Source organism: Heliconius melpomene, chromosome 20 (assembly GCF_056956725.1).
Source record: "Heliconius melpomene rosina isolate 202511_hmr_F chromosome 20, ASM5695672v1, whole genome shotgun sequence".
In the NCBI taxonomy this organism is placed as follows: domain Eukaryota; kingdom Metazoa; phylum Arthropoda; class Insecta; order Lepidoptera; family Nymphalidae; genus Heliconius; species Heliconius melpomene.
The window spans coordinates 1,549,491-1,573,469 of record NC_140408.1 but is presented as its reverse complement, the minus strand read 5'-3'; the positions used below and the strand labels follow the sequence as shown (position 1 = coordinate 1,573,469).

General features: G+C 29.5%; 2 protein-coding genes and 1 non-coding gene across 7 annotated transcripts in view; 1 reads left to right on the top strand and 2 right to left on the bottom strand.

Annotated features, from left to right (window-relative positions):
- Positions 1 to 462: 462 nt before the first annotated feature.
- LOC146527448 (peroxisomal acyl-coenzyme A oxidase 3-like) lies at positions 463 to 17,172 on the bottom strand. The gene is made up of 13 exons (XM_085205348.1): positions 16,993 to 17,172; positions 16,701 to 16,831; positions 15,521 to 15,682; positions 12,982 to 13,140; positions 11,758 to 11,905; positions 9,053 to 9,227; positions 5,338 to 5,480; positions 4,862 to 4,995; positions 4,161 to 4,283; positions 3,561 to 3,680; positions 2,866 to 3,100; positions 1,941 to 2,380; positions 463 to 1,505 (listed from the first exon to the last, which is right to left on the bottom strand). Exons 2-13 carry the CDS (start codon positions 16,827 to 16,829, stop codon positions 1,410 to 1,412), a joined length of 2,064 nt encoding a protein of 687 aa, XP_085061474.1. The 5' UTR covers positions 16,830 to 16,831; positions 16,993 to 17,172; the 3' UTR covers positions 463 to 1,409.
- Positions 4,444 to 4,516, bottom strand: TRNAF-GAA (transfer RNA phenylalanine (anticodon GAA)). Its single transcript has one exon. It is a non-coding gene; the product is annotated as a tRNA-Phe (tRNA).
- A 1,467-nt stretch (positions 17,173 to 18,639) lies between the features above and the next one.
- osp (myosin phosphatase Rho interacting protein outspread) overlaps positions 18,640 to 23,979 on the top strand; it is a 227,259-nt gene continuing 221,919 nt past the window's right edge. For 4 of the 5 annotated variants that reach the window (XM_085204795.1, XM_085204796.1, XM_085204798.1 and 1 more), the window contains exon 1: positions 18,640 to 19,129. In XM_085204795.1, the coding sequence (XP_085060921.1) occupies positions 19,013 to 19,129 (117 nt within the window). In that variant the 5' untranslated portion in view covers positions 18,640 to 19,012. The remainder of the gene's footprint in view (positions 19,130 to 23,979) is intronic. The other variant, XM_085204799.1, reaches the window with a different exon arrangement.

Here is a 23,979-nt window from a genome sequence, read left to right as displayed (position 1 = left end):
CATGATGACCTCATAATCTTTGGCCTAGTATTTTTAATAACTGCTAATTGAAAGAAATCAATTTGACCGCCATATAGACCTAACGTGTACCTAGCACAGCCTTCCATTAAAAGCAAAATTTAATTTATAGAAGCATATTAAATTTAAGGATGTGCCATACAACAAATTTTTATCTTTAACTAAACATATTGTTTTATATTTTTCAAGAAAAATGATCTTATCAAAACCTTGAACAAATGCTTGTAACTTATGAAATTCTATCATAAAAATAGTAAAATTTTAATAATTAGCCATATATTTACTTCATTATTTTATAATTTCAATACCAATTTTTTCATTCATCATTTATTTTATCAATTAAAATTATTTCAAATTATATAATCTAAAGTATTCTTCTCCATATATATATATATATATATATATATTATTGAAAAATAACGTAAATCTTCTTGATAGAATGAATGAATGATACAGTAAAAAATGCTAAAATATTTTCAATCTATAAAATTAAAATTATATTTAAATAAATATAACTACCACTCTATAGGTAATAATTATTTTTTATCTAAGGTAACACATTATAATTATATTACGAATAATATTAATAAATTATGTAAAAATAATTAAATAACGAAATATACCTAATGTATAAATAATAATTCTAAATAAAACTGAATGTGACATAGTGACAAGGCAAAGTAACTTGCCACTTGTCTGTTATTTTATATAAAAAAAAGTTTAACAAAGAAACTAATAGTGCTAATTATTTCTAACAAATTCACTAAACTGGAATTATAAAAAACATCATAATGGAATTTGTACCTGCACTTTCTGCGTTATATTTCTATTACATTAATTAGCAATGACGTTAAAAAATATATTTCACTAATGACAAAAAGTACACTGCCAAAATATGAAAGTATCGTTATAATATTAAATTAAAAATATGTATAATCTCTGCAAAATATTTTTTTATAAAAATAAAACAAATATACCATCGGTATATATTTAAACCAATATTAGGTCATCAAAGCAAAAGTGGCGGTTAGTTTTGTTTATATGGTAAACAAACCGGAAGAAGAAAAATCATTTAAAATTTATTTTATTTATTATGATTGACAGGAATCTAAAAACGTTACCATACTATATTATATATATTTAAGAGTAATAATAAAAATACACTAAAACTAAAAAATGGCATTTGTGACGTAATAAAAAAAATATAAAGAATTTAAAAAATAGCAATTTAACCACTTTTGCCTTAACAATTTTATACCTATTTTACTTTCATAACGGACAAACACAAAAATATAAAAAATAAATCTTATTCTAACCAATTCAAAATAAAAGAAAACATGAATTTTCTATATAAATACATAATAATATAACATGTAATTACATAAGTTTCCTTACAATTTAGAGGAAGGTACTACGTCGCGCCACCACGGCGTTCTTTCGAAGACACCGGGCTGACTGAAGAATGCTTTTTGGAGATTCTGATATAACTGAAAAGATAATAATTATTTTTTGTAAATATAATTAAAATATGCTTCAGTATCAATAAAAACAAAATTGATAGCATAAAATCTTTTATTTTGGTATTTAAAATATAATCATCTCAGCGCCGCCCGCTACACAATGCTTTCAGAATTAACGAGAACAGAGTGTTTAAACACTAGTTTCTCAGAGACTCTCTATCTGGCTTCCTAGACTCTCCGTATTCGTGTAACCGTGAAAATAAAAGTAAATGAAAAAGTCAATTATTTGTCTTCACAATTAAAATGTTATTCTTTTTCAAATATTTTAACAATTTTAATAAATTTAAGACCTAATAATAGTAGATCATATTTCATTCAGAAGAGTAATTGTAGTCAACAAATACAGTCTTTGTTCGAATTAAAACTCATTGGCAATTTACTAAATAAAAGAAGAAATCTAACCTTCCCATCACTCCTGCCCAATACCGAGTTAAGCACAAAATCAGTAGGCGCCAGCGCATCCACCACACTAACAACTTCACTTTTAACATCAAAACACAATTCGAGAATCGAATCCCGTACCAGCCTCGCCATATCATCACCTTTCGCGAAACCACCTTGATAGAATTCCACTAAATTGTCATCTAAGCAATACAATCCATATAGTGTGAAAAGTTTCATCAAAACCGGCTGAAGCTGTTTTTCCTTTTTTTCTATACTTTCCAAGCAGAATATTAAAGATAAATATTCCGCGTACACCTTGGTTAAGTTACGCCATCTGTACACCTGTGTTTTGTTTCTCGCCTGCACTTTAGTTAGGCCTTTTGATAGGTTTAGTTCGTTCTTTTCGTGTGTGTACTTTAGTAGCCAGCATATTAGCCATTTATATGTTGATATTATGACTGGAGAAAAGAAAAATAAATTATTAATATATCGAGGCCTATATAAGTTCTAGTTGTGACCGCAATGTTTGTTGATTCGACCCTCGCTCTAGTAATAAGCCAAAAATAGCAAACAGTGTGTATATATAAAAATGACAAAGATTACAAGAATAAATAAAAAAATAAAGATGTTGATATTTTCACTGTAGCAAGAAGAAAGAGATTTAATTCCGCTACTCGACATGCAATTGGGGGTGGGTGGGAACGGAGTGTCTTAACGCTAGGTACCCTTTGTAAGTATATAAGTTACTCAACATTAAAAAGGTTCCCTTTGTCTATTCTTCTCCATATTAAAAAGAATTATCCGGATTTGAATTCGGGAACAATTCAAGAGGCTAAGGTTCAATAATCACTACGTAAATTGTTATATGTTTCCTAATAATATGCATATATAATGTTTTCGTAATGTGTTATAAATATACTGTATATAAATACAGTATACTTACACTGAGGATTCTTCAATTCATGCGTACTGGTACAATTGAAGGTCCTATCTTTGATAGTTCTATAGTCCTTCAAAAACGCCACTGTGCCCAATGGTGAATCTATTTCAGAATCGGATAGCGCAGCTTCATATTGCCTCAGTAACCAATTACCCGCTTGTTGGGATAGCACGTTGTTGTCACCTTCGTAGGTGATTGTGGGTTCGTGGTTGCTTCGTATGTCACCTAGGTTTGAGCACTGGAAGATTTTGAATGAAAACCATTATTTAATTATTGTTAAAAAATATATTGTAAGAAAATGGAAGGGCCTTAATGCGAATAGTGTCTTAGCACTAGGTTCCCAGGTCCCCTCTGTCTATTCTGCTGTGAGAGATGTCCTCGACACCAAAGCGAGGAAATGAGAATATAAATTTAAATTAATATTTTTATTTTATTTTCCATGTAGTAGTAGTAATCCCGACACAACAGGAAAGACTGCATACGTAATAATTATATATTATTAATTATTCGATCCCCCAAATGAGAATGCATTATTATCATTACCTCGCTCCAATAGAGAAAGAGAAGGTGTAGTTGAGTCCAACTCAACATGCAATATCTCAATGTCTCAGACGGACAGTTGAAAACGGAGTATTCAACACTAACTCTGCCTACCCTACTATATGACAATTAGCTGCAATTATACCATAAATACTCACTTTCAAATAGCCATGTCCACCACACGCCTCTCTGCACTGCTGGGCAGCTTTCATCGTGCTCCATGTTAGTAAAGGTTTGCTGCTTGAGACCATCGCGTGGATTTCTGATACTGCTTCGCTCTAAAAAAAGAAATTTATAAATGTTAAATGTATGAAGTGTCTTAATAAGGGAACGGAGTGTGCTAAAACTACGTGCCCGGGTACCTTCTGCCTAACCTGCTGTGTACGGAAAACAGCGTGAAGCTAGATAAGAGGTTGTTTTACATTTTAACGTTCATTTCAAATTGAGTTATAACTATGTACAGATATATTAGATGTACCTAATAAACACGTAACCGGTAGAAGCTATATGAGAAAAACTTATATTAATCAATGTGCAGTAAAAAAGGAATAAAGAGGAAAATTTAAGTATTTTTTCTTTACTATTGGGGGCAGGCATCCAAAGCATTTTTTTATTCATTGTTTTTATTAGTTTAAAATATATTTTTTTACATCCACACATCACATTGTATATTTGGTTATAATAAATAATAAATTTAAGCAAAAAAGTCGATTTTGGGTCGCCAGTGTAGTGTAAGAACATATGTATGAAATCCTTACCAAGTTATCCACTCTATGTCCAGCATTAGACTTCTCAACCATATTAAGATACATAAGAGTAAATTTCTCAATATATAAACGGAAGACCACAGCCGCCGCCACGTGCCCGAAAAGACGCCATTGCTATAAAAACAAAAAAATATATTTATATATGTAGATAGTTCAAAAAAAGTTAGTGTAATAAAAAAAATTTGCAATTTTTTATATAAAAAATAATAACATAATTATAATTTATTAATTATATAAACAGATAAAAAATATAAATTGAAATAAAATAAAGAAATGCCGAAACCCGGGATTGAACCGGGGACCTTTAGATCTTCAGTCTAACGCTCTCCCAACTGAGCTATTTCGGCGGTGAAACTGTCGTCGAAAAGATACCTCACATATTATTAAGACGCAAGGTAAAATCCGTTTAAAATTTTCGTTGAAACATCTAGATTGGATTTTAAGTAGTATACAAAAAGTTTGTTATCATTGTTGAATTTCAAGCTTGTTTTAGGGGAACGATGGCACTGGCATTTTTATATAGTATTCACCCAAAAGTTCCTCAATAAAATTTGAATAAAAAATCCGTGTATTTAAAAGAAGTATAAGCCGCGGTATACAAGAAAACAAATTTAGATTTTGCGAAACAAATACAAATACGAAAAACTCAAAACTCAACTCACATATAGTTCAAACTCAATCTGAATACTCACATGCAACTCATACTCAATGAGTGGTGTTTCCTTATCTCTCTCTCCAAACTGAGTACGGGTCGCCGCGTAGCGTATCGCTATACTGACCGCGCTGGATAGGGAATGACAGCTCTCTTGCATTATACCAATACGACCTGAAAAAAATATATATAATATATAAACATTATAGAACTGTTCATTTTTTGTTACCTTTTTTAACGTGCTATCTTAGAAATTACTTATTCAATTGTTTTTATTCTGTATAGTCTATTTATCGAAGACGGTTGTAGATTATATTACGTTATCCATTTCTATGTAAGACAATATTGACTAGAACAGTGATCAGAGTTACTTTAGGTACTTGTTACTTTAGTAACTTTAGGTAAATGTGTCATATACAATTCCGAGTTATTTCCATCTATTACGACTTACTTTAAATTTAGCAGATCATTCCATTATATTATCATTAACTAAAAATACCATCAGACAAATCATACCTGCAGACAAATTTTCCAAGGCAGCACCCAATATTCTAGAAGGTTCTGAGAAGGAACTTTCATATGTACCATCTTCTGTCACATCAGCCGTCCTATTGAGGAGATGTTCCCGCGGTATTCTATACTGATTGAACATTATGAATCTGAAAGAATTAAACAAATTATTTCTAAATCGAATATCGATCGATAGGTTATGATAATTATTTGATTGAGAAATTCCGTTATGGTTAAGTTGGAAAGCACCTGGGGCTTGCCCCAAGTATTTTAATTTACACGTGATATAAAAAATATGTATAGTTATATTGTTTCTCTAAGAAGAGGTCTTTAAAATTGGAAAAGTATATGGATAACTGATTTTGCAAAAATATAAGCTTTTTCTGTCTACGGCATAAAAAAGATTGACAACATAAAAGGCGAGATATGGAAGGTTCTGATTCAAGAAACATTCGATAATAATCGAAATCGATTATGCACGTTAACAAGATATTGAGCACGTCTCTACTGTGTACTCGTATAACGGTGCACTATATGCGGGTTGTGGAAAATGTATCTTGTCCCGCCGTTGGAAGAGTATTATTTTTTTCTAATAATATAGAAATTCTAACGAGTCTAAATAGTAATACTAACAAGTAAAGCTTATTACACTGTTCAAGAATATTTAGAGGATAAGCATGTATGGAATTAATGTGTATTGAATGTCAGGCAGGACAGCTGCCAGCTAATGTAATAGTAAAATATACCATTGACTTTAAAAAGAGCAACTGTTGAGTTTCTTGCCGGCTCTTCTCAGCAGAACTGCCTTCCGAACCGGTGGTAGCTTTTTGTTGACATGTACATTCGACGATTCAAAAGTGCTTATAAAGTTTATTTGAATAAAGAATATTTTGAATTTGAATTTGTATTTTATATTTTGGAATGTATTTTTGGCCGGCTTCACGCTGTGTCCCACACACAGCAAGGTAGACGGAGGAAACCTAGTGTTGAGACTTAACACTCCGATCCCCATTTTCCGCTGAATTCTGGAGTGGAGCGATCTTAACTCGGAGGAATAAATTATTTTAATTTCTCCTCTCCTGTGGTAAGTTAACATGTGACGTTGAGTTTCGCCACGTGACACGACGATTTTGCATGTTAGCGAAACATTAAGTACGTCACACACGTTATGCAAAAATAATTATTTCTCATAATTTATTATAATGAATTATAAAAAGCTTATATATTTAGTTATTCATGTTTTTATTCCAAAATAAGTATTCTAAAAATTATTACGAATTACCATATAATATTCATAACAAAACGTTTAAAAATTTTATTCACAAAACATTTTCCAAAAATAAGTAGGTACTACATTTGAAGAAAATTAACATGAATATATAATTTATAATTTTAAACTCTGCTAAATACTTTTATAACTAACTGACTACTATTTATAATAAACATGATATAACTAACATTTACAGAAATTATATCATTTTTAGGATTGAAAAAGGAAAGGTTCAATAAAGGAAAAATCAGAAAAGTGTAAAATTATAGGTATTTCACAGAAAAATATTACAAATTTAAATTTGTAGTTCATTTCAAACAAAATGAATGCATGCGCCAGCAAACAAAACAAAGTTTATTAATTTTTATAAGTTATACCCCGTTGACCTACAATCCTCTCGCACTTAACTGGTTTTTTTTTTAATTTAAAATTTAAGTAATTTTTGTAAGAGAAATTATCATCATTCAAGTGAATTTAAAGTTATAATAATAAAAGATAACAATAACAATATATTCCTTTATAAAATAAAAGAACATATAATAAAATTAAATGTATTTTGTTATTAAATATAATAAAATGTTAAATTATAGACAATATTTCGATGCAGTAGCGTATGGACGTAATTGGAAACTGCACTGGTGATGTTTGTTGTTTCGACTCCTATTTAATATCTGAATGCAAACGTGTCGGTCAGTCGTTCGAATCCTACTCGGGGGGACAATTTACAAATGCGGCGATGAGTTCCACCTGAATTCGAAATAACGATTCGTTCATTTGCCATAATAAATATAATAATTTTAATCATCATTTACAAATATCTATTTTATCTGATATACGTACGACGAGACTAACCTTGTTACGTTATCTAATTTGTGTAATGAATCATTATTTTCATTTCATTACAAAATGGACAGGCACAAGAATCGATTACTTTTTATTACAAATGTAGTTTATTTATATTATTATTACAATTTTTGGTTGTTATTTAAATTGAATTCGAAGAAAATGCCTTGTTTATTTTTTGTATCCACAAACAAAATAAAATATTTTATTTTTTCAGTTAATTTTTGTGGTAAGTATATTCGTATTAAAATTTTGATACTTTTCTGCATAGAGTACAATATTGTTTTTTTTTCTGATAGCACATGCAAGCTTTACCTAACATACATACAATAAAATTGTAACTGATCGCTGTCTTTACCTGGTAGATATACTAGAAAATCTAATATTGAATTCCATAATTTGGTATTAGGCACCCTAATATAACAAAAAAAATTCTTGACCAAGATCTGCATAAAAAACTCCGTTGAATACAAATTATATACATACATACTAGCAATACATCAATTTTATTACTTAATTAAAGAGCCACACTAAAAACGTCAATTAGCGTTAACCTGTCATTAGACTTAATGACAGTTAAATAGTAATCGCAGTTTTTAAGTATGAATGTCAGTGTCAATGGTTAATAGATTATTTAGCAGCTTCATGTTCTTTGCCTAATTTTCGAGACATTGCGTGTAAAGTGAAGAAACTCAACGCAGAGCTTTATCGTGTTGTTAGAAAGAGAAATGGAAATACTTCATTCACTGGAATGGGAATGGAACAGAATCGAATTTTAATAAGTTGTATTTTTTGTGTTATAATTCGGGTAATTTGGCGTTAACTTCCGCCACTTAATAAGCAATACCATAAAATTTCGGGGAAAGTGGGCAATGGAAGTGTCTAAATGCAGTGCCTTAACATTAGGTTCCCAAGTACCCTCTACTTACCCCGTTCCATGGAGGTAACGGTGAGAATCTATAAAAAATCAAGAGGTCATGGTCGGAATTTCATTTACGCGTCACCGCACTATCGATCGTAATTGTATTTTATTCGTTGATAAGATAAGAATTGCGATTCGAATGTGTCTGAATCATAGTATTTTATTACATATCTGATAAATGTATATTTTTGTATTAGGCCAAAATTATTTATTTAATATTATTTATTAAACAATAGGGTATTGTAAAATATATTTTTATGCATTTTAATAATTTATATTGGTAGCTACGTTTTTCACTCTAAAACTAAAGTATGAATTTAGAGTATATATATTTTAGCATAGAAAGTTTTCCATTCTCTATCTATTTTTATTTGTTTCATTTTATTACTTTAACAATAACAATTACTTTTTATAAGACAAGGCTGCACAATATCATGGCCAGTTTCTTATAAAGATATAATAAAGACATCAAAAAAACTTATCACCTTGGATGAACAATGAATACGGGCAAGTACCAAATATTGTCATCATCAATATTACAACTCAAACTTTAGAATAATTTCTATTGAAATAAGATAATATTTAATATAATTATATTAATTAACTAAATTATTCTACAAAAAAGCGTAAATCCCAATAATTAATGCACGTCTGGTTTGTGTTTTTTATCTTCGAATTTGACTTACCCATTATCAATCCCATTAACGCCGATCTTCTCCCCCATATCGCCTACAGTTAACCCAGGGTACGTTTCCAAAGTGTCCGGGTTCCTTATGGGCACCACAAAACCGTGGAGACCATGGTTAGTACCGTCTGGCGTTATGAGCTGGGCAAAGAGAAGTGTGTGTGTGCATGTTCTACCTGAAACAGAAGAAATTTTGAGTGTAAGTTTAAAATATAAATCACTTATATGATACAATCGCATATTTTCACTGCACACATTGACATATTTAAGAGAACATGCTAACTAATCAATCACTTTAATTGATTATAATTGGCTTACGATTTAAAAGCTATAGTTGAGCAGTTAACTGAAAAATCAAATTTTTGCAACAATATGTTGTTTTGAAAGAAATAAAATATTTGTTTATATAATTAAATTTTTAATAATAAATATAGTATTTATGGGAAAGCACTGTAAGTACTGCACTACGGGGCGCCTCTTAACAAATATTAAGTTATTTATTTACATCTTATTTTATACGCAGGTGTATTATAGCGGGTATAGTAATATAATAGTTTTACGTTTTTTTTTATTTTTCTATTTATGATAATAAACGATTATCTTTATTTAGCTTTGCATTGTATACTGCACATAGCGGGGTAGGGCAAAAGGAACGTGAGAACTTAGTGTCAAGGCACTCCGTTTCTATAAATATATTTCCATTCCTCCCTTTCCGCCAATTTTAAGGTATTGCGTGTCGAGGATCCCTACGCCGCGCTTTGCCCCGTTGCCAGAACAAGGAAAAGAAAATAATTAATATTTTATTTCCTCGGGTGGGAATCGAACCCACAACCAGTCGCGTTTACAATCACATTCTGGTAACCCTGCGCCACACCATTCTTATATTGGCCAGTGAGGCAAGACTGTTATCATGCCAAGTTTATCAAACGAACGTTATCTTTCGTTACTAAGTATTTCACTAACGCATATGAAATCAAACAGGGGTCATGGAATTTAAGATTAATGGTGTTTCTTATCATTTCATATATTTCGTCATCGAATGTTTAATTATTTACTGCTAAAGGAGACATTGACCTTTTACAGAAAAATGGGCTTACGCCTCAGAAACGACTGCCTCAATTTAAATATATATACATAATATATTGTCTATATATTGAAACAGACAGACACAAAAAAAACAGAATACATTTTATCGATGAATAAATGAATCAAAACGAGGAAGCCACTTTATATGCATAACCTTAACATTGGCGAATCGAAGTAATTGCGTAACCGTCAAACTTATAAGTATTACACAATGTTTATTGTATTCTCATATATCTTGCGAATTTTATTAGATTAGAAGAAACATAGTAAAATCACCTTTCTCTCTTTGTTTCTAGCTTTACGCCATATTTCGCAAGATAAGCAATACCTGAGAACACTGTAAAGACACTCCGTTGCCATTAAGACACTTCCATTCTCTACTTTCCGCCCTTATTGTCTCGTTACCAGAGCGAGAAAATGAAACTATTATATCGATATCGATTCCCTCTATAGGGAATCGATCCCACAACCGTTTACAATCACGTTTCTGTGTGTAAACGATGGGACTGTTCCCACGCTGGTGGTCCTGCACTAAGTCTGGCCTTAAACAGTCTTATTGAATAATCGTATTGTATTTATCAATTATAAATTTTTCTCACTCCTGTTAAATTTCAGTTTTCAAAAGCAGTCAGACAAAGGGAAAACAATGTAATTTTTTATCAAAGTTCACAGTACTGTGTGATATTACATCAGGATAAAATATTATTTAATAAGCGCATTTTACTAAATTATGAACATTGGTGCTAAGTTCCATTACATTTGTAAATAAGATCTGCAAATATAATAGATTCTAGCACATATACATATATTATATGTTTCCTTCTATCCTCTTCTATCCTCTTTGAAAACTTTGATAGACAAACTAGCAACCCAGACGCAGCTTCGCTCGCTTATTACACTATAGGCAAATTATTAAAACTGTAAATAATTTGTAGTTAGGTTTTAATTTGTTGTTATTCCGATATATAAGCTATATTACTATAATTTCATCCAAATTCGTTTAGTAGTTTTTGTTTGAAAGTGAAACAAACATCCATCCTCGCACACTTTCACATTTATAATATTAGTAGGATAGGCTAATCTCTACATGGTTGACGTTAAGTAAAAGTCAGAACACTTTTAATAATTATTATCAATTTATCATAATAAACGACATTGAAAAAAATACGTAATAATAGTAATTACTATAAAAATAATTTTATAGTAATTTATAAATACTACTTTAAAATTATATTTAGACTCGAATAGTTTCGTTCAATAATTATTTTATCAAAAAAAATATTATAAATAAAATAATTATAAACAATTTAAAAATAAACGGAAGCGCTACACCAAATCAACAGAAATATTAATGAAAATATGTTTAAATACTAAATGCAACGCAACAGTGCGCATAAATTTTAATAAAATATTATACATATTTATAAATAAGTAACAATAAAAGATAAAGAGATAGATAAAAACATTATAACTAAGTAAAGTCTAGTTTTAAAAGAATATATTAAAAAATATATTTTTATAAAATTTATACGCCATACGCCAAAAGGGTGGAATGGGGCAGAACAGCTCATATGCACATATTAAATTAAAAATAATAAAAAAAATCACACAAAATTTTACCTAGATTACCAACCCAGCATTTAGCGGCTTCAAAGTCAGGTGTGTGTATAACGAACTGCTTGTTTTTGGGATCGTACGTAGCGGTGGTGCGCATTAGACGCGCGTCTGATCCATGCGCGACCTCGGTAAGGGCAAAACTGGCTAATATCTGTAAAAAAAGTATAATCACTAATAAAGTTAATAATTTTGAGGTAGCGTAATAGAAAGTAATTTTTTTTGGGTAAAATGATTAAGTTTAATATGTTATGATGAGGCCAATCGTGGCGCAGGGGCGGCTGTAAACACGACAGGTTGTGGGTGCGATTCCCATTCGATGAAATGGAATATTTAATATTTTCATTTTCTCCCACTGGTAACGTGGCAAAGCGCCGTGTTTGGTTCCGAAAATTCAGGAAATTTCACTCAAGTAAGGTAGGGAACGCAAGTGTCTTAATGGGAACTGCCAATCCTTTTATTCGCGGGATTTAGCGCGAGATTAAAATTATTTACAGACTGGTAACATAATTTTGACTGGTAAATTATTACCAGACTTGAAATTGTTGATAAAGAAGGCGGACATGGGAAATAGACCTCTACGCTGTTACGATATGTAACGTTTCAAAACACGACACAAAATTACTTATACAAAATATTTTTAGTAGTTATCTATAGTTTTAGTATGTTATCTCTCTAATTCGAATTATTAGATTGAGTAACTACTAATGCAAAATATAAATCTGTTTTATTTTTAAATTCACATTATTTTTTATTATAAAATCAATAACATCAAATTAATTCCGAATGTTATTTTCCTACATGGTGAAGCAACTTCCCTGAGGATAATTGTGGTTTTCCTACAAAAATATTACACTTTCAAAAACATTATGTCTCACTTTGGTTTTCCTTACATAAATCACACATAATACAATATATCTTATGATTACCTGTTACTTAGTCTTAACATAGATATTTTTCCTTAAATATGCAATTTTATATTTATGCATTATGCGATTTTAATAATAATATTTTCTAAGCAATTTTTTTATACTTAAGCTTAATTTATGAACAACAAGTAATGTTTGATTGCGCATTTAAATTCATACTATTTGCAATAATAGGGCTAATTCCTTTAAATCTCAGCTTTCCTCTTCATACATAAAATAGTTTTATCGATATTGGGACAACATAATATCTCTTAATTTATTTCACAATGATGCAAGAAATGATAAAAAACAAAATTCTCACCTCTCGATGTTTGATAGTTGCTTCGTAAAACTTCAAATGCCTCTCAGTTCCCAAGGATAGTAGGGCGTTGGAGAATAAATAAATTCCGATTGCCATCTTCACTGATACGCTCGGGTTAAGAGACTGCACCGCTTCATTTATTGTCATTATTGTTCTTGTCTGACAAAAAAGGAATAATTACTTAGCACAAAAAAGTAAAAGTTTATTTCCCATACTTTTTTTAACATTATTAACATTATTTTTTAGTAGCTCTGCAGCAAATCGCAGTTCAAACTAAATTGCAGTTCAAATGAAAACAAAAAAATATCTGAGCTACAGCAACTACAGCGAAATAACTTAGTAAGGATAGTTAAAAATTTTAATCTAAACAGCAGTACAACAAAATATTTGCTAATGCGACATATAAGGTATAATATTTGCTAATGCAATATACATATTTTGGACAGCGGCGATGCTTATCAAGCGTACGTCCGGTACATGGTGGTTATACATCAAAAATTTAATGAAACGATCAGAAAGTAGTGTGTGGGATCACATTCTCTTTCACAGCTGAGTATATTAAGTATTAGATTGCATAATAATGTCAACTTGAACCTATAAATATAGGTATTTTCCCAAGAATAGATGAACTCAATTCCATTTTCGTCCTCATCCTCCATTATCATATTATATCCATTATTGCAATGTAAAAAAATTTCAATACTAAATATACGATTAGATCAAGTAATTTAAATAAATACAGGATTCGCTATTAGGTAAAGTTAGTGCAATTACTATTAAAACATAAGATACCTGCGCAGTGCGCTTTACTCAAAAGTCCCAACTAAGTATCCCCTAAAAGTATTCACGACCCAAGATAAAACATCAAATTATTGTTTTTTTATTTATATGGGAAATTATTAACACTTCAAACTTTATCAACATCTTCCTTGACATGCTTAAAACTATTTAATGGCACTGAAATCTTCCCGCTACGTTAAAGTTTTTATCCGTTTTTTAATAAGTATTTTTCTTTCCTAAGTGTGGAATAATACTTTAAAAATGTTTTTTAAAAAGACACTTAAATCATTCAAATTCTTATAAGCATTAAATGGCATTTTTAGTTAATAGTATTTTTAAATAATCTTTTTGTTTTATTAATCATTTAAATCTTCTTATGTTCTATACATGAGAATGTTCTTTGCTATACACGTTTTTACGTAAAATCTGTTTGCGAAAATATATTTTCTAAAGTATATTTTAATGTTCATTTCCGCATTGATAATATTATCAAAATAGTATCCTAATCTTTTAAGCCATTAGTCACTAAATACGAACAGGCGGTACCAGGTTATTGTGACTAATTTTAGCACATCTATAATAATGATTGCTAAATTATTTTGTGTATGATAATCAAATAAAAAGAGTGTACGCACAAACGTAAATTAGCTATTAACTGTCGTTAATCCGTACAGTTGGAAGTCGTCGTCGAGTCCTCAAGTCGGAATTGAACTCACAAACGTTGCCTTTAAATTTAAATACACGTCACGTTTAGTCACACTTTCTGCCAGAGCCATTACGGTCTACCAAAATAAGCCTCAATATAAAAGCAATAGTTCAAACCTAGCCCCGCCTATGTATTTAGGTCTTACATCTACGTCTTAGGAACGAGTGTGTAAACGTTATACTTAATAAACTGGATATCGCTCTCGAAGTAAATAACATCCGGGAATGTTCGTTTCAACAAACCATCGTGGCTCAGTATCTGATTTTAGACGACGATTATGGTTTCGATTCCCACTCGGGAAATTTGAATTATATTTTTTAAATCTCTTGGTTGAGTAAATAAGTACAGAAGTAAGTGTAAAATTTATTACTATATCTATGTCGAGAATAAAAATATTGTAAGTAGCGATTTTTATATATTTTTTATGATGGTCATTGTTTTATAATTACAATACTTAAATATGTATGAGATAAAAAATAACATTGTCGTTTTATTTTTATTTACTTCCCATATCATATAATGAAACTTTAAGTTATAACTTTAATATTTTAAACTTATAACCTAAAGAATCATTTCTTATTAGACAATTGTTGTGTACATGTACATTTTTGTACCATTTGAAAGTGTATAAAAATAGAAAATTTATGTTTATTTTATTTCAAATAATAGAAAATATTAATCAATCTATGTGCTCATAGATCTCACATATTGTTCGCTCACACTCTAATCCAACAATACGTAATTAAAGCCTATAACATGCATAAAAAGAGTTATATTTCAGGACTATACGTGTGTATACAACATTTATAACTTTCATTGTGGCATATATGTCATTTATAGCTAGCTATCAGCTAGCACTATATCTCACATTTAGCCAAGTAGACAAACAGAACTCATTTGTCAAGACTAATATTTATTCTTAATAATTGAACTGACTTTTTATGTATAGATCTCTGTTTTATTTTTCTTTCAAAAGTATATAGTTAGGAAAATAACAGATAAACATACTTTTTTAATTTCTACTTAAAAAATAAAAAAAATAAAAAATCTCACCCTTTTACTATAACTTGCATTAAACATTTCCTTTGGTATGAATTTGTATTCATTTATTTTCTTCAATTGCAACTGAGTTATCCGTTTTTGCTCTTCCACTGGCGGTGTCACTGTGGGATGTGCAAATAGAGGATCCTTTTCCAGTGTATGCCATACTTTGTACTATTGAAACAAAAATAAACATTAATTATACAGCAAACCTCTTAATTCTCATACAATATTGTTAAATATATAAAAAATATAATAAAACTAGTTCACATACTTATTAAATAATAATGCAATTAAAAATGATGAGTTAAAAATAGAATTAACAATATGTTAATTCTAAATATAACTTTTTATTACATGTAAAAAATGGTCTAGTGTATTTATTATACAGTATATATTAATACACTAATGCTTAATATAAACAATTGTAACTAAAAATTAAATAAGATTTAATATTACTATTATATTTGTTATTAAGTTAATATACATAAAAACTAAAAAAAACTTATATCATAAGTGGGGAATGTACTGTGTTAACACTACATTCCCTCTGAGTACCCTGCTATATGCAGGATACAAAAAAGCTAAAAATATATAAAATCATAAATATAAAGTGTTGTACAGTTTGCAATTTCTTAAAGATATTAGTTTAATACAGTGTAACATTTTAAAAGTTAATTCACATTGAATATTTACATTGCAAAATTTAAGAGACATTTTTTTTATTATTTTTATTTTAGATTTGATACATACAATAGGATGATTAACACATGTGGTTTAAATACTAGTACTATTTTAGAATGTGATGGTCCAAGTTTCAAGGTTGATCAACTAATATCTAGTATTAAGTGGTTTTGTCAAATAGTTAAATTTCTAGTAGCATTTGATTTTAATATATTAGTTTTTAAAAAAAATGTTTTCAATTTATGTTCATAACATAACGCATAAACGAGAGAAATGATTCTTTACAATTGATTGCTGATTGTTTAACTTTTTGTTAATATTATGAAAGTTATGCAAAAAAATATGGAAAAAGAAATCATATATTATATATGATAAATTTAAATAAAGAGCATCTCATAGAAGCTACAATAATATTTCTTATCAGTGAATGATAATGAACTGTATAAAAAAATAATTAATTAAATTTTCAAATTCCTGAAACAAACATGAATAAAATTGCGGCCCTTACCTTAAGTTTTAATAAGTCGATATCTCCTTCAAGGGCCAATTTAAGTCGCTTCCAATTAAATGAGGCGTTATTTCTATACACGTCCAGGGGCCCGCTCGGGAGTTCCGGTACAAAACTTAAGTCCTCCATAACTAATTAGAAAAATGATATTATAAAATAAAAGATTAAAGAAACTGCACTTTATAATTAAAACGATGAATCTATTCAATGCAAACGGTTTTACACATTTCAGATTTCCGTATTTTAAATTATGGACACCGCAAAATACTGACTGAACAATATAAATCCTCACCTTGAGATTGAATGTGGGAACGTTAAAACTATGAAAACAAGAAGACCTTGTGTCTTTCAGCAAGTTTTAACACGACTGGGATTTAGATATTAGCACTAGTGTTTTAATAGCGATTTATATATTTCCTGTTAAATAAAAAACCGACACACACAACTACACGGCGAGCGGGCTGCGGGCGTGTGTCACATTCGCATTGTCAAAACGCTGTCAGACTTAAGTGATAACCGCCTGATGCTATCTGTCAGATAAAATTTCGTCATAAAATTGGAAAGTCTTATGATGGTTATTGAAATAATGAATATTGAATATTTAGAACTCCAAAAAAACTAAAAAGTTAATAAAAATATTTATATTGGTTAGTTAATCTGAGAAAAAATGTGAAGATGTTTTTTATTGTATTTGTAAAATAAATTTGATCATATGGTACGTATTAACTTAGCAGGATATTACTATTATTATTATTTTGTACCAGAGTTTAAATAAAGGTATTTAGTAGAATATGAATCAATGTTTTTAATTTTTTTGCCTGTCTGTCGTTTGTATACGTGAATCTTTTTGTAATATCTATTTTATAACTGAATAGATAGCTTTTATATTTTGAAGATGTGGAACACACATTATGAAAATTAATAAAATATTAGCTTAGCAAAAGATACTCATTTCGGTGGACAGTTGTAATCTATACATATATAGAAATGAAGTGTATCAGGTAAAATCCACAGAGATGTATGTGTGAGATAATCCTTGTTATTTCAAGGTAAATAATTATAAATATAAATATGAAATCATGTCTGGACATTTTCCTATAAAAAAATATTATAATAAAGGAAATCGGAATAAAAATATTTTAAGTTTGATTTGATCAAGTATTAAATTACCTACGAAGTACCAACTTGCTCAAGCAGTAAGTTAGAACAAAGTTAATTTAATTGTTCAATTTGTAAACGACTAAGTTTAACTAAATATTTTTATTAGTTATAAAATTTAATTTTAAATAATTTTATCTTAATAGTCATAAAATATTAACGTATTTAAATAAAATTAAATCTTCATTGTCGTTATTCAAAATTAACTTAGTTCAGCTTTATACACTATTATTTTTTATAATATAGAATATATAAAAAAATGTAAAAGATACATAAAAAATGTAACTAATAAATGAAATGCTTACATAATAAAATATTAAATGATCACCATGACTTTTACAAAACTTTATAAGAATATAATCTACACAAACAGGAAAATATACTTATCCTTGTTAGAAAAAGACACATAAGTTTTACAAGAGCATTGGAAAATTCAGACATAATATATTTATGTAGGTATCATTATTTATTTATTGTTATTGAATTTCCCTTTTTAGTATTTTATTTATACTTATACAGCGCCAGCTCTTGAAAGTATTTACAACTACAAACAAACTGTCAAGTAAAAACTTCAAAAAGTTTTTTAAATGCAACGCAAGATGGCAGCATAGATAACAATAATATTAATGAACAGTGCAACAGAGAAGTCAATACAATTAGTATCGCGTTAAAAAGAGACAGCAAACACGCCACACTAACACACCACCACTACACAGGTAAGCGTGTAGTACACGTAAAAAGAAAAGAGAAGTTGTAAAACAACAACTACGCTGAGTGAGCGAAGCCTGGTTTTCTATCAGATGTAAAATGGACGGGCGGTCGCGTTGTGCGCTCGTTTGCTCCGCGTGTTTATAAATAATATCGATGTTTATTTTGACGTGAATACGATATATTGTTTACGCGATTATTCGACTTCTTCGGTATTCGGCAAATCGATTATCGGACCCCGAGGGAGATTGTGTTGTGTTTGTGTTGACGGATGTTGACGGTAGCTTACACTCTGTGATTTAGTCAATCCACTCGCCGGTGGTTGCGTGATAAACTACGTGTATCGAAATTAAATATAAGGCGAATATTCGTCTAGTGTTGGTGGCACCACCATGCTGTGCACGGTGACATAGTGAACGTTGTACTGACCCTGACCTCTGACAATCATGTCTGGTCGCTCGGATTGCAGGAAATTCGCACCAAATATCTTTAATAAGAGCAAGTGCACAAATTGCTTCCGCCAGAAGGAGGAGCACAGTGCTGAGGCTTTGGAATCTAATCGGGTGAGTTTAGGCAACACTTATATCAGTAGCGCGTGTAGGTGTTTACATCGATGTGTGCGTACGCCGTACACTTCAGGTGTTGATCTAACGGACAAAGTAAGAAAAAAACATAGAACAATATTATATATAATAATCACGGTTTATCCGGCATACAGGGGCAGAGGGAAACTATAACATAACGCATTACGTGTTGAGTAGCGGAACTCAACGCAGGGTTTTTGGCTTAGTGCCAGAGCGAAGAAATGAAAATATTAAGAAATAATAATTAATTCCCTGAGTGGGGATTGGACCCACAGCCGCGTTACAGTCATACCCTTTAAAAACCTATTAAATGTCGTCATAATTTTTTAAGTAGGTAGGTTGACATTCCATAGATATGTATGTATAAGCAAAATTAAAATTACCTTCATATTTCTAACATAATAACTTTACAAGGAAGTTTGGTTAATTTTTCATTATACAACGCTCTTATCATAATCTGATAACAGCGCAAGTGACGTAAATAGTGAAATAATTTGTCATAGTATTCTTATCGCTTTTCCAGAAACATTGTGGTACCTAATCGTTTATATACTTTAAACGCTTTGCTTATAGAATTTTGTAACTAATGATTTTTTAATTTTACAAATATCTTCAATATTGTAACCAAAAACTTATTGCTATGAAAAAAACGATCAAATATGTTACCTATTATCAAAAGTAGGAATTTTGACAATATAATATTACTTTAATATTATGAATGAAAACACGTAAAACGTAATCTTCTTTTAAAACATACAATTTATTCTGCTCCATGAGACGAGACCAAAATTATTTATACTTGCTGTGTTAAACTAGGACGATGTGTATTTTAAAACACGTCCAAAGCATCTGTTTGTTTACTTAATTGCTAAATCTGACTTAGAATGTTGAAAAACGGCAAATTTTAATGTTTTCAGTTCATATAATTTGTTATTGACTTAAAAATAATTTGTAAATATATTATCATTCTTAAAACATAAAAATAAAAATGAATTTGTGTTAAAAGAGTATCAATTTCACCGATTTGGTCGACACGCACACTTTCAATGGAGGGAAAAAATGACAGTTGACAGACGGACAGTGTTTCGGCTAAAATGTTTTCACGTATTTAAAATACTTTTTAAATGGGTTAACAATCGCTACAAAATTGTTAATTTAATAAAATTATGCATATCAATAGAATGTAGGTATATTTTTAATACAGAATTACCATAATTTTTTTGCTATATTGTAAACTAGTTTCTAATTAGCGATGAAATTATGTAAATTTGTGGCCAGATATTTTTTTCATACAAATTGACTTAAGTGAGTGACAATAGTGTAACATTATTTCGAACACTGTACTAAAGTAGGAATTACGGTGCAAAAATAGCCCCCGCATCCTGTTCGGTCCACACGCGACGGGACAGGACAGTGTAATCTTGACATTTTCTAGTTAGAACAAATACCTAGTATTTTGTTCTTTTATATAAATATACTAAATATCAGTTATGTTGCTGAATCATATAAATACTATATGTGTCGCATTAAAGATACAGAGACAGTAGAAGTAATTTTAATAAAGTGTACCTAATAATAGATGAAAAATAAATGTACATCTATATTTATGTTAATTTTTAAATATTCTCTATTATTTAGTTACCTAGTCTTAGATAAAAAGGAGAAAAATAGAGTGCGAAATGTAATAATACAGTAATGTAATAAATTGTCCATTGTATGTTTTTTTTGTTATTTTATGTTGTCTATACATTATTTTCTTGTGTGTTTATAAATAAATAAAATAAAGATAGACAAAAATAGAAAAAAGACAGCAAATTTAAAGAGCAATATTTTACTAATATATTTTACTATAATAACACGCGGCGATATTAAATTTATAAATTTTAAAGCTTCTCAGTAATTAGTGACAACTACCGAATCGTGGGACAGATTAACATCTATTGAATGTGTATGATCGTTTTTTAATTACCTACGACTATACGCTACTAATTAGGGGGCACATATTGAAATTACCAAAAAATTTACGTAACAGGATTTAAATCCTGTTTTTTTATTTAATTTTAAGTGTGTGATAAATATTTAAAATATTATCGAATCACAGAAAGCACTTGCACAGATTACACAACTGATAAGAAATATGATGAAATTCATTATCCGAATATTTTTTTCTACAATAATTTGAAGGTTTACACATTATATAATATAATTAACTGATATCAGCTTGTTTTCTATTTGTTTATCACCTATTTATCCTTGAACTACATTGGTAAAACTACAAATGTATTCCGTCAAGGCTGGTCGTGGCGCAGCGACACATCGCTGCCGCTGCAGTAGTGTTGGATACACCATTACAGATATATTATAAACATTACGGTTGTCGGTTCGATTATGACCACTTCACATAACACATAATATCTCGAAAATTGAACGAAAATGGGGGAATCGAGAGTTTTAACAATAAGTTCTACCAATTACAAGAGTAATAAATAATTATCCTACTTTTAATAAAGAACTTAGAAAAAAAACAAGAAATAAGTATAAATATAATGAATGGCGTCTAAAAAAGGTGATAAGTCGTCACAAAATCCACATGAACCGATAATTTCGATACAAACACCCGCTCGTAATGTTTACACACAAATTTTACACCTGTTACAACAATTTCAAATAAAACACACATTTGTACGAATTTTGGACGTACATTTAACCTTTTTAATTAAGCAAGTTCATCGTTACAAATAGTAATTAATTGAACGAATGTCATTTAGAACGTCGTTGAAGTACATTTTTATATAAATATACATATTTGTAATATTATTAGATAGTGTATTTAATTTACAGAATTTTCCAACTGGTTTTTACTACTGTACAAGATTACCTTATTTTTTTAATTTATTATCTTCGCCATAGATAATAAAATATATTTTTATCTGTAACATATTAACAATATAGCCAGAGTACATCTAATACTCTATTATTCAATTATATATTTATAAAATGACAAACAATATTATATGTGGAATTCATTCTAGATTTTCTTAAACTGACAATTTGATTTATTTATTATTTGTATTTCGATATTATTGACAACTTTATCAGTGACCCAATTCTAGTATCAAGAAAGTAAACAAATAAAAGTGACAATATAAAAGCAAGTGCAGTAAAGAGAAATAATATAAAGTACTAAATTTATAACAACTGTGCCAAAGTTTCACCGTAAAATGAATAAGTTATTGTAATGATAATGATACTTAAAAAATATAAAATAGCTTATAAATAACTATCAGTAGGTATATTTTATAACGTTTTTTACTTTATACTAATGTTTTTTATTTATTAGTAATAAATTATTACTTTTCTGTCCATATTGTTGAAAAATTGATATTGTGACTATGGCTTATTTTGACTGAATATATTCCACATAATATATAACACTTATCATAAAAAAAATTATAATTGTTTTTAATTTCAATTTTACAAATAAAACTTATTAATCTACATAAAATCTTCTTCCATCGCCGTTCGTCATTTATATACAACGTTTTATTCCAAACCACATAACTGCAAGAGTGCAAAAACAAAAAAAAAGCAATCGCACCTTTCTCAAAGCTACTTGTCAAAGTGTCAAATTTACCCCGAAATGAGAAATGAGGTAAAATGTATACAAATTCAATGATCTGTCACTCAACGTGCTCGACCCTCGGTCGTAGTCCTGGAACTCCTTAGGGGCATAAAAAACTAAAAATATGGCCGTGGCACTAACAAAGCACTCATTATTATGTTTTTTATTGTTGAATTTACTAGAAAAAGTAAATATTTGCTTATTCACTGGTTTGATTTAGTTTTTAGATACTTTATGTTGACATTAGGTACATATTGCAATCACGTATTAAATCTGAGACTGGCTGTGGGACAGCGGCACTAGCGTACGACTGTAAACGCCACAACGCCAAACGCTACGTGTGTCGGAGTGTCTTAACACTAGGTTCTCCAGCTCCCACATATGACATAATTATGATCATCATTAGAACTATTTACACAAATTGTAGATTAAAAAAAACTAAAAATAAATTATTCTTTAACAATAGCAATTGTAAATTTCAAACAGCATTATAATATTTATTTACATTTAATTGTTCAAACAAAGTCCTAAAGTGACTAAAATGTTTATTTAACAACCTACTTAGATAAACGCCGAAAACCGCACAACACTATCGGGTTACACATTAGGCATTACGTTGAGGCCGAGTCTCGACTGAGCGCTATATTATAATGTATGAAAAGAAATATTCCGCTATTTTTTAGCTTTTCTTTATTTTTAGTTATTCTCTTAAAGAAACCAAATTACGCAACTCAACGCCGCAGACTGGAATAAAAACACTCTGTATATATGAATAGAGAACACAAGCTAATACAACAATGATACGTAGAGGAGCAAAACATATTTTTTTTATATTTAAAGTTTGTCAATAACAATAAAATAAATATTTTAAAATAAACATTATAATTAAGACGTCATTTTACAATATAGGTAGTTAATAAGTCAATGAAAGATTTTATTTCAGAATATGAGTCATACATTTTCAAGGTGACCACAGTGAGCATAAACCTATTATTATTATTATTATTTCCAGCAAAGTCAAACAATATATTTGTATGTATGTATGTATTACATAATCGCACGAACAGTCTCGTCTCGAGTAATTTGTTCTAATTTAATATAATTTTGTAGAAGAATAAATAATATAGTCATAATTATTGTAAAAAAATGTTTGTATTATAAAACTGAACTTAATTTTTTAAAGAAAATTATTAGTTTGTTTTAATAA